This window comes from Peromyscus maniculatus, chromosome 10, assembly GCF_049852395.1.
Source record: "Peromyscus maniculatus bairdii isolate BWxNUB_F1_BW_parent chromosome 10, HU_Pman_BW_mat_3.1, whole genome shotgun sequence".
Classification (NCBI taxonomy): domain Eukaryota; kingdom Metazoa; phylum Chordata; class Mammalia; order Rodentia; family Cricetidae; genus Peromyscus; species Peromyscus maniculatus.
In genome coordinates this window covers 61,940,035-61,952,915 of record NC_134861.1, presented here as the reverse complement: position 1 = coordinate 61,952,915, position 12,881 = coordinate 61,940,035, and the positions used below count along the sequence as shown (strand labels likewise).

Genomic DNA, 12,881 nt, shown 5'->3' with positions numbered 1-12,881 from the left:
TAGAGTGGATGCCTATCGTTTGTCTCACTTTTCATACAGTGAGTCCACTTGGAACTGTTAGTTGAGATCATGGCTGAGGGCTGGAGAGATGGCTCAGCTGTTAAAGGCTTAGGCTCACAACCAAGAAGATGAAAGAGATGATACCTGAATAGAAAACGCCCCAGATTCGCATTAAGATTACACCAAATAGAGAAAGCCGTATCCGTGCCCTGTGGCCTGCAGAGCATATCGCGGGCATCTTAGATTGTGCTTGCCTGGGTCACCAGCAGAACAGGGGTAGGAAACTTTCCTTTCGGACTGGACTGTTAGCAGCTCCACCGTCGGTTTCTCCCAGCAGTGCATCATGACGCAAAGCGGGTCCCCGAGCCTCCCCACGGCAGAGTCTGCCCCAAGGGGGAGCCTTGCTATGGGACTGGACCACATTGCCAGCCAGACTCTCTGATCCCTGCATGGAGTAGGGAGAGGAAGAGTTCTCTCCCTTGCAAGAAAACCCCTTTGAGACTTGGCTCTCTCACATCCAGTCACCAAGGACCGACTCTGGCAGTGAAGTGTGTGATCTCACAACACATTCTTGAAATTAAGCAGTCTTTGTTCTTCTCCAGTCAAAGTGTTAGTTTTCCCCATGCTTAAGAAAATTTGCTGTGATTCACGCTAACGAGAACGGCAGACATTTGCAGATACCATAGGTTTGAGGCAGCAGGCCATCCATCGTTCACGCTCTCGGGGAAGGCTTTGCACGAGTCTGTGCAAGCTACATTTTTGTTCGTGATTTCATCTGCAAGTGGTTTGTCTGCTCTCCAGGGAAAGCGCTCAATCAGCCTGAGTGCCAGCTGCAGACACTGGCCACTCTTAATCACTATCTGGCAGAGGCACTACCTACCTGCCCCTGCTTACCCCAAGCCTCACAGTTCAGTCATGCTAAGAACCTTTGACATCATTCTCAAAAATTGTACCAAGAGCAACCCATCCATCCCTTTGGGATTGGAGCAACACCAGGAGGCCTCGTGGTTCAGCTCAGGCAGGCTTCCCGGGTTTCAGTGTGACGGCATCTGGGCTGCCTTCTTGAGAGACGATCTTTCAGCTGTATAGTAGATGGTTCATCGTTCCTTGAAAGTGTGTGCCTGAGGATTGTATGAGGAAAGAAGAAAGCTACATAAGCTTGCATTCCTGCCCTTAAAGAGCCAACCTGTATCAGGAGAAAGGACATGAATAAACTCTATAAATCCGAACTGCAGCACAAGAGTTGAAAAGCCAGAGGTCTCCGTCTTAGTATGACGGTGACATCCATTACAGGCTCTCCGCATCAGATGTTGGGCAGGTATTTAGCGCTCAGCCTCGGAGTCCGCGACTGCTAGTTAGAGATCATAAGCCAAGCTCTCATGGGGCAGTTCAGAGTTCTGTGCACCTCAGACATTCAGAGTAATACTTGACATTCAATAAACAAGCACAGGGAAGTGATGCTCGCCCTTTGCTGGCCACATCCTGTGGACATAGGATGGGAAAGTGGAGGAGATGGACATGGCTGTGGGTCAAGGAAGGAGCGTGTCCTTGGCATGAAGAATGAATAGCGAGGGGGGTGGCAGGTAGAGTTCATAAGAGAGGATGCTCTGGGGCATTCCTGTTAGTCATTTGTCTAGATCCACAAGTGTAAATAGATTAAGATAAGAGCTGGCTAGAAAGCAGGCCGGGACACATCAGATGTAAGGTCTCCATGTTTTCTTGTTGACTCCCAGGGCAAAGACATGTATCTGATTTTGGAAAATGACATGCTCAGCCTGGTGGACCCCATGGACCGCTCCGTGTTACACTCCCAGCCCATCGTGAGCATCCGCGTGTGGGGTGTGGGCCGAGACAATGGCCGGTGAGTGCCTGGGTTGGTACGACCCAACCCTCCCTCCCTCAATATGAATCCTAACAGAAACTCATTAGAGATGTAATAGACCAGAGTGAGTCTCTGCTCTGCTCCGCTGCCTCCCAAGATATCCAGGCTTTCCCTCCCTGGCTTCCATCCCTCAAACCTTGGTCAGCTCTGACTTATGCCTTTGGGTCTACATTGTAAGCATTACAGCTGGGATGGAAAGGTGTCCTGGCAGCCGGGAGCCGAGGAATACCTCAAAGTCACACCACACAGCAATCCTCACACAGGAGATTTATTGGGAGGGAAAAAAAAACCAAGAGGGTGGCTGCCTCTGCTCAGGTGAGAAACAGCAGCAAACTGAACAGGATACAGGGCTTATAGAGAGCTTCTTGGGAAGCGGGTGGAACTTTTCAGGGTGGGGATTGGTGGGATTTCACACCCATTGATTGAACTTTTTACTCTATAGGATGGGGTCCAGCAGTTAGGGCCGATAAGAGTATTCTGTGGGTGGAACCTTAACGTTAGAGGTCCTGGGGGGAGGGGCCTGGCCATTGGTGTGGCTCGGGGGCTTGCATACATACTTCTCCTCTCTGGTTTTACGAAGTTCCCTACGCATCAGACAACCCGCACCCCTTTATTTCTCACCTTCTGCACATTCTTTTTCTAATCAATGTTGTTGAACTTGGTTGCATCCCAGCCACTTCCGGTTCACGCCGGTGATGTTTCTTCATAAGGGGCTTGTTTGAAAGGATGAGGTCACACTCAAGCCTGAACCTTCAGTCTTTAAGTCAGGAGTATCAGTGGCTTGAGTTTGCCTAAAGTTTAACACTTGAAATGTTTAGTTATAACAATTGCATTTCGTGCGTGTTTTTATGATAGTCTACTGAAAATGAGTTACCACAAGCACTGTGAGTCTTCTGTTCTCCAAGGTGACAGGAAACTGATGTTCGGATTTTCAAGCCCATGTCGTGCTAATAATTTTAGCTGCTGTTACCACTAATGTCGTACTTGAACCCAACTGCAAAATAATTGGACAGAAGTACAATTCAGTTGACACTGAAGTTATAATCAGTGTTTGGCAATTCCCAGGGTGTAGGGGGCGTCTTCTAGCTTCTTGGGTCAATCTGTTAGACATTTCAAGTATCATGGTTGAAAATGGACAAAAACGTTACAAAAGATAGAAATCACAGGTGTCACAGGGAAGGTTTTCCTCGACATTCTGGCGTGTCCGTTGTTTGTAGTTTGAAGTTGGGTCACACGGTCTTTTATAAGGGGAGGGTCTGCCTTGTCTTAATACAGCCATGCTGTGCATGAAGCACCAGTGTGTTCGAATGTCCTTGACCAGTTCCACATCCTAAACCAGAAACGAAGGCTTCTGACCAGATATTTGACCGTCAAAGACCAAGCATTTATGCTGGAGCCAGATTTGAGAAAGGAGAATTCTCTGGCTGCTGACTGGGGTAAACCTTCCTGGGAGCGTAGCACATCTCTGAGCTATCGATACCAGAGTGAGGAGCCCCAGCAGCTGGGGCAGGTGCTTTAGGGTGTGTGGGGGGGTGTGGAAAGATGATTCATAGAGCCTGAGGTTCATTTGGAGTGCTGGAGTACTGGAGTGCTTGCCTTCACGTCAGAGAATTACTGTTAGAAAGAAACTCTGAGGTGGCCATTACTCATCTTTGAAAACGTAGCCTCTGTAGAGGGCTCTTGCATTCCTGATTCTGTCCTTCACGTCCATCTGTGCGACAGGAGCCAAAGCCGGTACCATTATGTATTCCCGGGACTAGGAATGTGTATTCAGGTCGGTTATTTGTTTGGGTTTTGTTCACAGGGTCCCTTGACTGAAGGGCCCAAGCGTACCAAGCCCATGCTCCACCACCGAGGCAGGTCCTCAACCCCGTTACGCATATTTTGGTTTACATTTTACCCATGCAAGTTTTCGGTCGACACTATGTCTTTAAAATAAATCCAGTTGCTACATGTGTATGAGAGAATGTGATTTGGATTCTAGATGGTAAAATGCTGAGGCTCTCTGTGCCTCGTTTTCTCTCCTCTGAGAAATAGAGACCCTGCCAGGGAACAACTGCATGTGTGTGCGTGCACCAACGCGTGTGTAGAATAATGGGCACGATCATGAAAACATGCAAGTGCTTAATGAATGTTTACTCTTGATTTTTTTTTTTTTTTTAAGCAACATGTACTTAACAGATCCATCTAATTACATGGCTTCCTTTTCAAGTCTCTGCAGTGGGGAGGGGTCAGACTTCTGGTGGCTTGGAGGACAGTCGATCACAGGAGAGAGACGATAGGAAGCCCTTGCCAACCCTGATAACTTCAGTTTACCTGCAGAGCGGGAAGATCTCCTTCCACCCCCATCTCCACCAAAGAGCACGGCCAGTCCCCTGGGCTGTCAGGACCTCAGGGTGTCTCTGTGGTTAGGGGTAGGGGGTGTCTTTGAGCCCTCTGGGACCTCAGGGTGTCTCTGTGGTTAGGGGTAGGGGGTGTCTTTGAGACCTTTGGGACCCCAGGGTGTCTCTGTGGTTAGGGGTAGGGGGTGTCTTTGAGCCCTTTGGGAGCTGTTAGTAAAGAAGTAAGTTTGCCACTTAAAGGTTCTGTTTCTTCCCATTGGTCCCTGGAGCTTTCATGCCCTGGAAGAAGGAGCCTTTGTATTCCGGCTCTGTGTGTGTGTGTGTGTGTGTGTGTGTGTGTGTGTGTGTGTTTAACTTTCCTTTGCTTTTGATTCTCTCTTTTTATTTCCTTAACAGCAATTTACAAGAGCAAATTCGATTTGTAACCCTGCAAAGGGAAAGAGTTTTCACTTTGCATGAATAAAACATAACAGCGTTTCATTTTGCCGGAGAAAACAAGGCCATTTCGCATTCTCTTTTGTAACGTGCCTTGCTGAGAAAACGGCCTCTCTTGGGGGGTTTCTCGAGGTGGTTAAAATGAGTAAGAAAAGCATGTGTGCCGGACTGAAAGGGCCAAACCTTCCCCAATAACGTATTGCACCCCACTGAGCTGTGTAGCTTCAGAGCTTTCTGAAAGTGTTCTGGGTTGAACATTTTCGTAAGGCCTTCAAGCGACTGTATCTCCTGGAATCAACTCCTCCGGTAGGAGTTTTACCTTGGGTGAAGTGGCAATCTTTAGGGGGAGGGTGATCATACCCCACCTGCTGCCTCCCCAGGGCTGAGTTGGAAAGGCCTCTTATGAACGGGATGGGGAGTTGGGGTTGCCTCTGAGGTGGGCTCTGTGGGGTTTGCACATGGGGTTTCAGAGCTGGCCTCAGCTTCGTACTGGCTGAGAGGCCTGCCTTCAGGAACCCATTTGCTTGACTGCCTGGCACACCACACTTTGGCTCCTTCAGTCACAGGGAGATAAATATCGAGAGACGGAGACTGGTGAGGAGTTTTAGAGGCAGTATGTTCCCCCAAGGAGCACCTAGACCGATGGGCTGTGTCCCCACCACTGCGTTAAAGAGGGTGTCCTCAGTGCGTGGCTGGCCCTGGGCTTTCGAGCTGGTGTTTTGTCCTCAGTCACTGAGGTGCATGAGCGGAGAACCACCTCTCCTTTGGTCTCTCTGGGCCTGCCAGGCCACCATTCCACTCTTGGGTACGAGGAATGTCACTTCTTGTTTCAAAGGCCCGAGTAGACTTTAAACCCAGAGTTTTTCACCACGGGGGGCAATTTTCTCCTCATTCTTTAGTGAAAGGGTCAACCGTAAGCGAACCCGATTTCTCAACCTAAGGGGACTTTAGCAGAGACGACCCCCATTTTTGTTTTTCTCTTTTTGTTTCCAGTCACAGATATGAGCCCATCTTCTAGGAAGGGACACCGAGATCCTGTATCCATTGTCCAAAGGCAGTAGCTAAGCCCTCTCGTTTCCCATGAGGAGAAGGGGTAGATGGGTCTGTCAGGGTTTCTCACTAGTGAGAAACTTTCACATTGGTGTACCATGTAAGATATCCATAGTAAAAGGGTCTAGAGCATTTCATCCTGTGGGTGGCGACCCCTTTGGCAAACCTGTCTCCACAAATACTTATATTACAGTTGATAACAGTAGCAAAAGGACAGTTATGAAGTGGCCAAGAAATAATTTTATAACTGGCGAGTCACCACTACATGAGGAACTGTGTTAAAGGTGAAAGGGAACAAGGTCAGCTCAGGACCCCCAAGACCAAGTTCTCAGCACCAAGGAGATTTATTCCCCCTCCCCCAAGGGACAAAGGGCAGGGAAGAAGAGACAAAGACAAGAGATAGAGGACAAGGGAGACGGGGAGACAGACGTGGCCCTTAGGCAATTGGCGGTTTATAAAGATACAAGGGAACCCCCTGTGTTGGGATGAGGGGTTTAATTTTAATTGGGTGTGTTAATTAGGTGAGCCGAAGGGGGCTTTTGATTGCTGGACTTCAGTACTTTGATAGCTGGACTTTGGTAGTCAGCCTGAGGAGGAGGATGTGGCCAAGTAAGGGACTAGACCTTGGGGGGCAGCTTTAGGAATGTGATCTAATGGTTTTTAGCAAGGCAGAGGGAATGAGGAGAAGGGCCAGGCCTGCCAGAGCCACGCTTGCCGTCCTCAGGCTGGCTAGAGTCCCTTCAAAAGGGTCGAGGCATTAACTCTAGGTCTAGACTTCGGGTCTAGAGACCCCTGGGAAACTGCTAAACAGAGTGGCAGGTCCTTTCACACTCTGAGGCTTTGTACCGCAGTCTACACTGGAATACTAGTCAGTTCTGTGTAGCTGTGATAAAGTGCCTCAGGTAATCAATTTTTTTTTTTTTTTAAGGAAAGGGTACTATGGTTCATGATCTGTTAACACCATTGCTTTTATGACTGTGGAAAGGTGGCTGTAAACCTTGAGGGAAACGTGGAGGGAGGCTGGGAACCCAGGGGGAGAAAGAAATGGGGGCCAGGGTCCCAGTGTCCCCATCAGGGCCGTGTTCTTCTATGACCGGAACACCTTCCTCTAGGCCTTACTTTGAGGGCCAAGCCTTTGTGTGTGGCAGGAGAGGCAGGGGGAGGCGGGCAGAGGGGGTATGTATGGATATGTATCCGTTTCCTTCATGGAAATACATTCACATGAAACACACTTTGGAAAAGGCCACTCAAGGTAGTAAACTCATTTGTTTAAATTAGTGGCAGGGCTAAATTGCTAGGGTTTGTTTATTAAGAAAAATTTGATTGCATTCAGTAAATAATGACTGTAAGTGGAGACCCCATTGGGCCCCCTCTAATGAAGATAAAATTTTTCCATAATTAATAGCAGCCATCAACAGCATTGTGTACACGTGCTTTTTAGTAACTGGTCCTCCTCCCTTCTTACTCAGATTGAACGCGTACCCTGTGGAACTGTTTGAAGTGTGGTTTGTAGGGCAGACCTCTTCTTAGAAAATGCTTTATGTAGCTCTTTTCTAATTTCAATGACTAATAAGATCTTTATGTGTCATGGGTCAGAGCCCTGTCTTGGAGTGACTGCTCTCATGAACATCCCTTCACGTTCTCTTCAAGGCCTTCGAGTTACCAGCAGCAATTCTTCTTTCTCTCTTTTCAGATAACTGCTATTGTTTCTGCTTCTCGGTGGTCCTGTGGGGGGCCTTGTTGACAGTGAAACATGAACTAGTACAGACTGAAGGCGACAGACAGCTGCTTGTACAGTCTGTGATATTGTCGGGGAGGCGCCAGTCAGGCTTCCATCACTGTGACAAAATACCCGAGATCGTCCCCTTTAAAGAGCGGAAAGGTTCACTTTAGCCTGAGGTTATTTGGCCCTGTTGCTTGTACGTAAGCCTTAGTTCCACATTCATGGTAGGAACGTGTGGCCTGGAAGCAAGGAGGGTGACGAGGAACCAGGGTCTTAATATGCCTTTAAGAGTGTGCCCCCAGTGACCCTTCATCTTTCCACTAGGCCCCACCCTTAAAGGTTCCACCACCTCCCACTCGTGCCCAGGGTGGAGTCCAAGCCCTTGGCATAGGAGCCTTTGGGAGACATTTCATATGCAAACTCCAGCACAGAGCACTTGGGAGAGTTGTGTTAAGTGCATGGTTGTGGCTGGTCTGTTGTTTAGCTGCACCACACTGTGTCACTCAGCGTGCATATTGGGGGCGGGGTATCAGTCAGCTTTAAATCACTATGACAAAATACATGAGATAATTAATTGCCTTTGAAAGGGGAAGGGTGCTGGGCAGTGCACGCCTTTAATCCCAGCATTCGGAAGGCAGAGGAAGTTGTCAGCCACTTGATATGGGTACTGGGAAGCTAACTCAGATCCTCTGCAAGAGCAGTGTGTGCTCTTAACCACTGGGCCATCTGGTCTACCCTGACCCTACCCCACCTTTAGCCTTTTTTTTTTTTAACTAATCTGAAAGTTTTGTGTGTGTGTGTGTGTGTGTGTGTAGATAGATAGATAGATAGATAGATAGATAGATAGATAGATAGATAGATAGATATTATTGCTTGACTATCATTGCTTCACCTAGATGTAATTTTCTGGGTCTCTATATGGGAGACAGTTTCCTAATGCCATCCAGTTGAGGATTCTATGAGCCAGACAGTAATGAAAGATTGATAGAACCCCAGGCTCTGCTGATGAAAGTTTAATCTGGGGTGTCTGCTGCCATGCCTGAGGGAGAGAAGTCTTTGGAGAGAGAATAATAATTCTCCCCCTGTGCCACAGTATTATCGTGACCTCTAGAGTTAATATCTTTTTAATACGGCCTCATGATAAGCAGGGAGGGGCACCAGGATTTTCTTGGCCAGTCCACTGACTCACGTTGTAGGGATAGCATAGCTCTTCACAAGTACCATCCTTGCCTCCCATTAATCACGCTGAGGTGCTCTCTGCACTTGGAGCAGAGAATAACCTTTAAGGAAAGACATTGACGTGATTGCCTAGGAAACTTGCCCTCAGGGAATTCAGGTGGGCATCTTCAATCACATCAGTCAGGTGGCACTGTCCCTGATGGTGACATAGAAGCCAAATCCTTGTGGGAAGTGCCTCATCCGTTTGGGTGATTCTGGCTCTGCTCATTACCCGGTATCCTCTGTGGGTTTTAGCACTAGCCTTAGGCCTCACCCTGCTGTTTCTAGAGGATGCACACAAGTTCGAGGCTCCCTGAAAAATGTCCATCTTTCAAATCCTGAGTCCTGAGCCAAGTGATAAATCAGCCTTTCTGGAAGCAGTAGGAAGGCCTAGTGTGCCCAAATCCCTATGAGGAATCTCCTGCAGTGTAAATCAACCGGGGTGTGGAATCTGCCTGCCATCCCAGCTCTGAGGAATGGCGGCAAGAAGGTTACAAGAAGGTTAGTTCAAAGCCGCTCATAGCTTTGGAGAGAGCTTGAGGTCATCCTGGGATCCATGAGACCCCGTGAAACCAACAGAGCCACATGTGGTGGTACACATCTTCATCTCAGCATCGGGAGGAGAGGCAGGCAGATTGTGTGGGTTTAAGGTTCACTTGTCTACATAGTCAGCTCCTGGCCAGCCAGGACTACATAGTGCAACTCTGTCTCAAAAAAAAATTTTTTTGAAAGAAATTTAACATGCTTGGTTAGCGTTATTCTGACCTTGACTTTCTATAAAAGTTGTGACTTTCTGTCCTCTGTGATCCTGGCAAATGATGTGAAATCCCTTCATGGAGCTCCTCAGAGAAATCTGAAAGTTCTTCAAAAACCAATATATTTCAGAGCCCCCAGGATGGCATGGTATTTCCCGGGGTTTCTCAAGAAGCCAGGCTGGGTATGGTAAGAATCAGAGCTGGTACTTGGAAGAGTTGGTTTTTGATAGAGAAAAGTGAGAATTTATGAATATTCTACCTTAAAGAATTCTCAGCCAATCACTTGCCGTACTGCTCACTGGCCCTCGTTTCTGGCCTCACTGTCCTCTCCAAGGACAAGAGAATCATGCCTTCACTCCCTCATAGTTCACAACCTTAGAATCCAGGTGCTGCGGGGCATACATGAGCTACAAAGTTGGTGCTGAGAGGAAGTTAGCCTAAGTTGTTTACGCTGAGATTAGCTACAAAGGGTGCCGAGAGGAAGTTAGCCTAAGTTGTTTATGCTGAGATTAGATACAAAGGGTGCCGAGAGGAAGTTAGCCTAAGTTGTTTATGCTGAGATTAGATACAAAGGGTGCCGAGAGGAAGTTAGCTCAAGTTGTTTATGCTGAGATTAGATACAAAGGGTGCCGAGAGGAAGTTAGCTCAAGTTGTTTATGCTGAGATTAGATACAAAGGGTGCCGAGAGGAAGTTAGCTCAAGTTGTTTATGCTGAGATTAGATACTAAGATCAGGAAATGACGTCAGGGCATAAACAAGGAAATGAGTATAGGGTGACCTTTAAAGTGATTGGTCGGTTCCTTCACCCCCTCCTAGGGTTCTGAGGTTTTTGCTATAAAAGGGGCTTACTGCCTAACAATAAATGAATTCTTGCTTGACTTGACTCCCCTGGGTCTGATTGTCTCATGGTAAGAGGAAGGCAGTGCACTTACCTTTCCTCGGTTCCAGGCCACCTCTTCACAGGTGACCTAAGTTCCCCTTGGGGCAAGACCCCACAGGTGCCACATTCCACATTCTGTGTTGTGACTCCGACTGGCCATGCCTGTCTCCTGGGCTGTTTTCCTGAGAGAACCCTGGGAGGAAAGAGCCCAAGGGAAGGGCGAGTGGCCTGGAGTAGAAAGCCACCCAGGCTCCTTCCGGGTGGGGACCTGTGCTTAGCGCTTACGACTCTCCACCCGGCACCTACCCAGCTTTGGCTTCTCAGGGGTAGAGTAGTAGCCAAAGCCGTGTCCAGGTCCAAGATCCATCAGCAGGTGAATAGAGACACAAGTGTCCAGCTGCTGATTCACACAGCAACATGCTGACTCTCAAAATAACCGCAGAAACAAGACCCCCATACACACCGCGGAAAGTAATACACACCGGATGGCTCTGTTAATATAAAATTCTTAGAGTGGAAAAAAAAAAAAGGCAAGATGAACTACCCAGTGGTGACAGAAGGTGGGGATTATAAAGGGGCTAAAACAACCTTTGGGGAAAATAAAGAATTTTGGGGAGTTAGAGGCATTTTCAGTATTTTGATTGTAGGTATAGTAGATAGCCCAGGCTAGCTCAGAACTCCTCCTCCTCCTCCTGGAACTCATCACCTTCCTGCCTCAGCTTTCTAGAGTGCTGGGATTACAAGCACACACACCCATGCCTGCCAGCCGCTTGTTTCCCAAGGACTCTTCATGACGCCTGCTTCCCTAGATTGCACATGCCACATTTCCCCCCCCCCAACCCCCCCACCCCCGACACAGCAGCAGTGGAGGGACACTTTCCCTCGGCCCCGCTGAGACAGTGTAAGTGTGTGTCTCTTCTCACACACAAACGGACTGTTCAAGGATAGTTCCTCTAAGGTCATAGGAAGCCCTGTCTTCTTTAATACTTACTCATGAGTTTTGTGTACTGCTCTTCAAGTTTCCTTGCCGTGACCTGTAAGGAGTCGCATCTGTGCTGTGGCCCAGCATTCTCCTCCCTCTCCTCACGTGTAACCAACCAAACTTGAATGCATGACGCTTGCCCTCCAGGAGTGCTGGGCCTTTGGGGTTTTGTTGTTCTTTTTCTTGCTCGTCTGTCTAACTCACACCTGCTATTGGTAGCCACCAAGGAGTCACAGCTTGAAGAACACCAACTCCAGTCAACTTTGCTACCAAGTTTTTGGGCTTGAGTATCATCCCTCTCAATATTGGTGCTTAAGGAAAAAAGGACTCCCAGGCCCAAATGATTTTAGAAGCCGCTGTCTGCTGTGCCCTGTTCTTGGGGAGAGCCCCAACATCTGCCTCAGTCGTTTGAAGGCTCTGCGGTGTCCTACACATGATCTTTGTGAGCATCAGACACCTTTGGCTTCAGAACAGTGAACCACAAACTGATCCAGATTTCTGCCGGGTTAGAAAACACTAAAAAACATTGATTCTGTTCTAACTTAAACCATCTTATATGGTCGCAAAGGAATCTTGTTGAGACTCTGATCTGCTGGTACCTTGTCCCATGCTTTTCTTGCAAAGCATTCATTGCTTCTTCTTTTTTGGCAAAGTGTTGCTTCTTTTTTTTTTTTTTTTTTTTTTTAAAGATTTATTTATTATGCATACAGTGTTCTGTCTGCATGTGTGCCTGCGCACCAGAAAAGGGCACCAGATCTCATTACAGATGGCTGGGAGCCACCATGTGGGTGCTGGGAATTGAACTCAGGACCTCTGGAAGAGCAGCCAATGCTCCTAACCTTTGAGCCATCTCTCCAGCCCCAAGTGTTGCTTCTTAAGGACACTTTTATGAAGAAAGTCCCTACTTGTTTGATAACGTCATCACGGAAGAGGTCCTTTCACATTACAAAGTGGCCCTGGAACTGAAAACTTGGATGCACATTTCTTTGAAATGTTCTAGAAAACACTATCTCTTAAAGAACTTGCACGGGAGAACTTGGTTATTAGTGAATATTACATAGTTTGCTGTTTCCCTTTCTATGAGGAAGTTTCCAGTAGACTTCTCAGTCATAGGAGTTTTTGTGCCTGGAACCACAGCCACGGCCATTTCCATGGGCCAGAAATGGTTGACTGGGTTTCCAACATTCACCCTTCTTGACTTTTAGAATTACTTCCTCTGCCTTCCACTTGATTTTAAGTTTTCACTTTTTTGAAAATGTGAAAACTTGATATAACACGTGCCTTTTATTGTAAGCCACTGATTCATTCTGAAAAGCAAGTGGAATATCAGTTTTAATAAATAAACAGAGCATGGTTATAATGCCCCATCGTCCAGTTTACAATACATCATCCAGGGCTGTTTCAGGTAGTTTCCTCTGACATCCCCATTTCCAGGTTGGGCAGTGGGGAGCGATCTCAAACAGGAGTGTCTTAGGGTGTTCTTTTCTTCCCTGGAAAGTTCCCGAGTGGTAAAACGAACAGCAAAGGTAAAAAATACCTCCCTACAGCCAGTTAGTATTTATTGGTCAATCCAAGTGACACTTTTGGCTTTCTACGTGAATTAGAGAACAATAA

The 12,881-nt window shown here is 47.5% G+C and overlaps 1 protein-coding gene across 9 annotated transcripts in view; it reads left to right on the top strand.

The window, feature by feature from the left end:
* The window catches only part of Apbb2 (amyloid beta precursor protein binding family B member 2), a 359,655-nt gene that overhangs the window by 293,032 nt on the left and 53,742 nt on the right, over positions 1–12,881 (top strand). For all 9 annotated transcript variants that reach the window (XM_015993473.3, XM_015993472.3, XM_015993469.3 and 6 more), the window contains one exon: positions 1,734–1,861. In XM_015993473.3, coding sequence (XP_015848959.1) covers positions 1,734–1,861 — 128 coding nt within the window. The remainder of the gene's footprint in view (positions 1–1,733; positions 1,862–12,881) is intronic.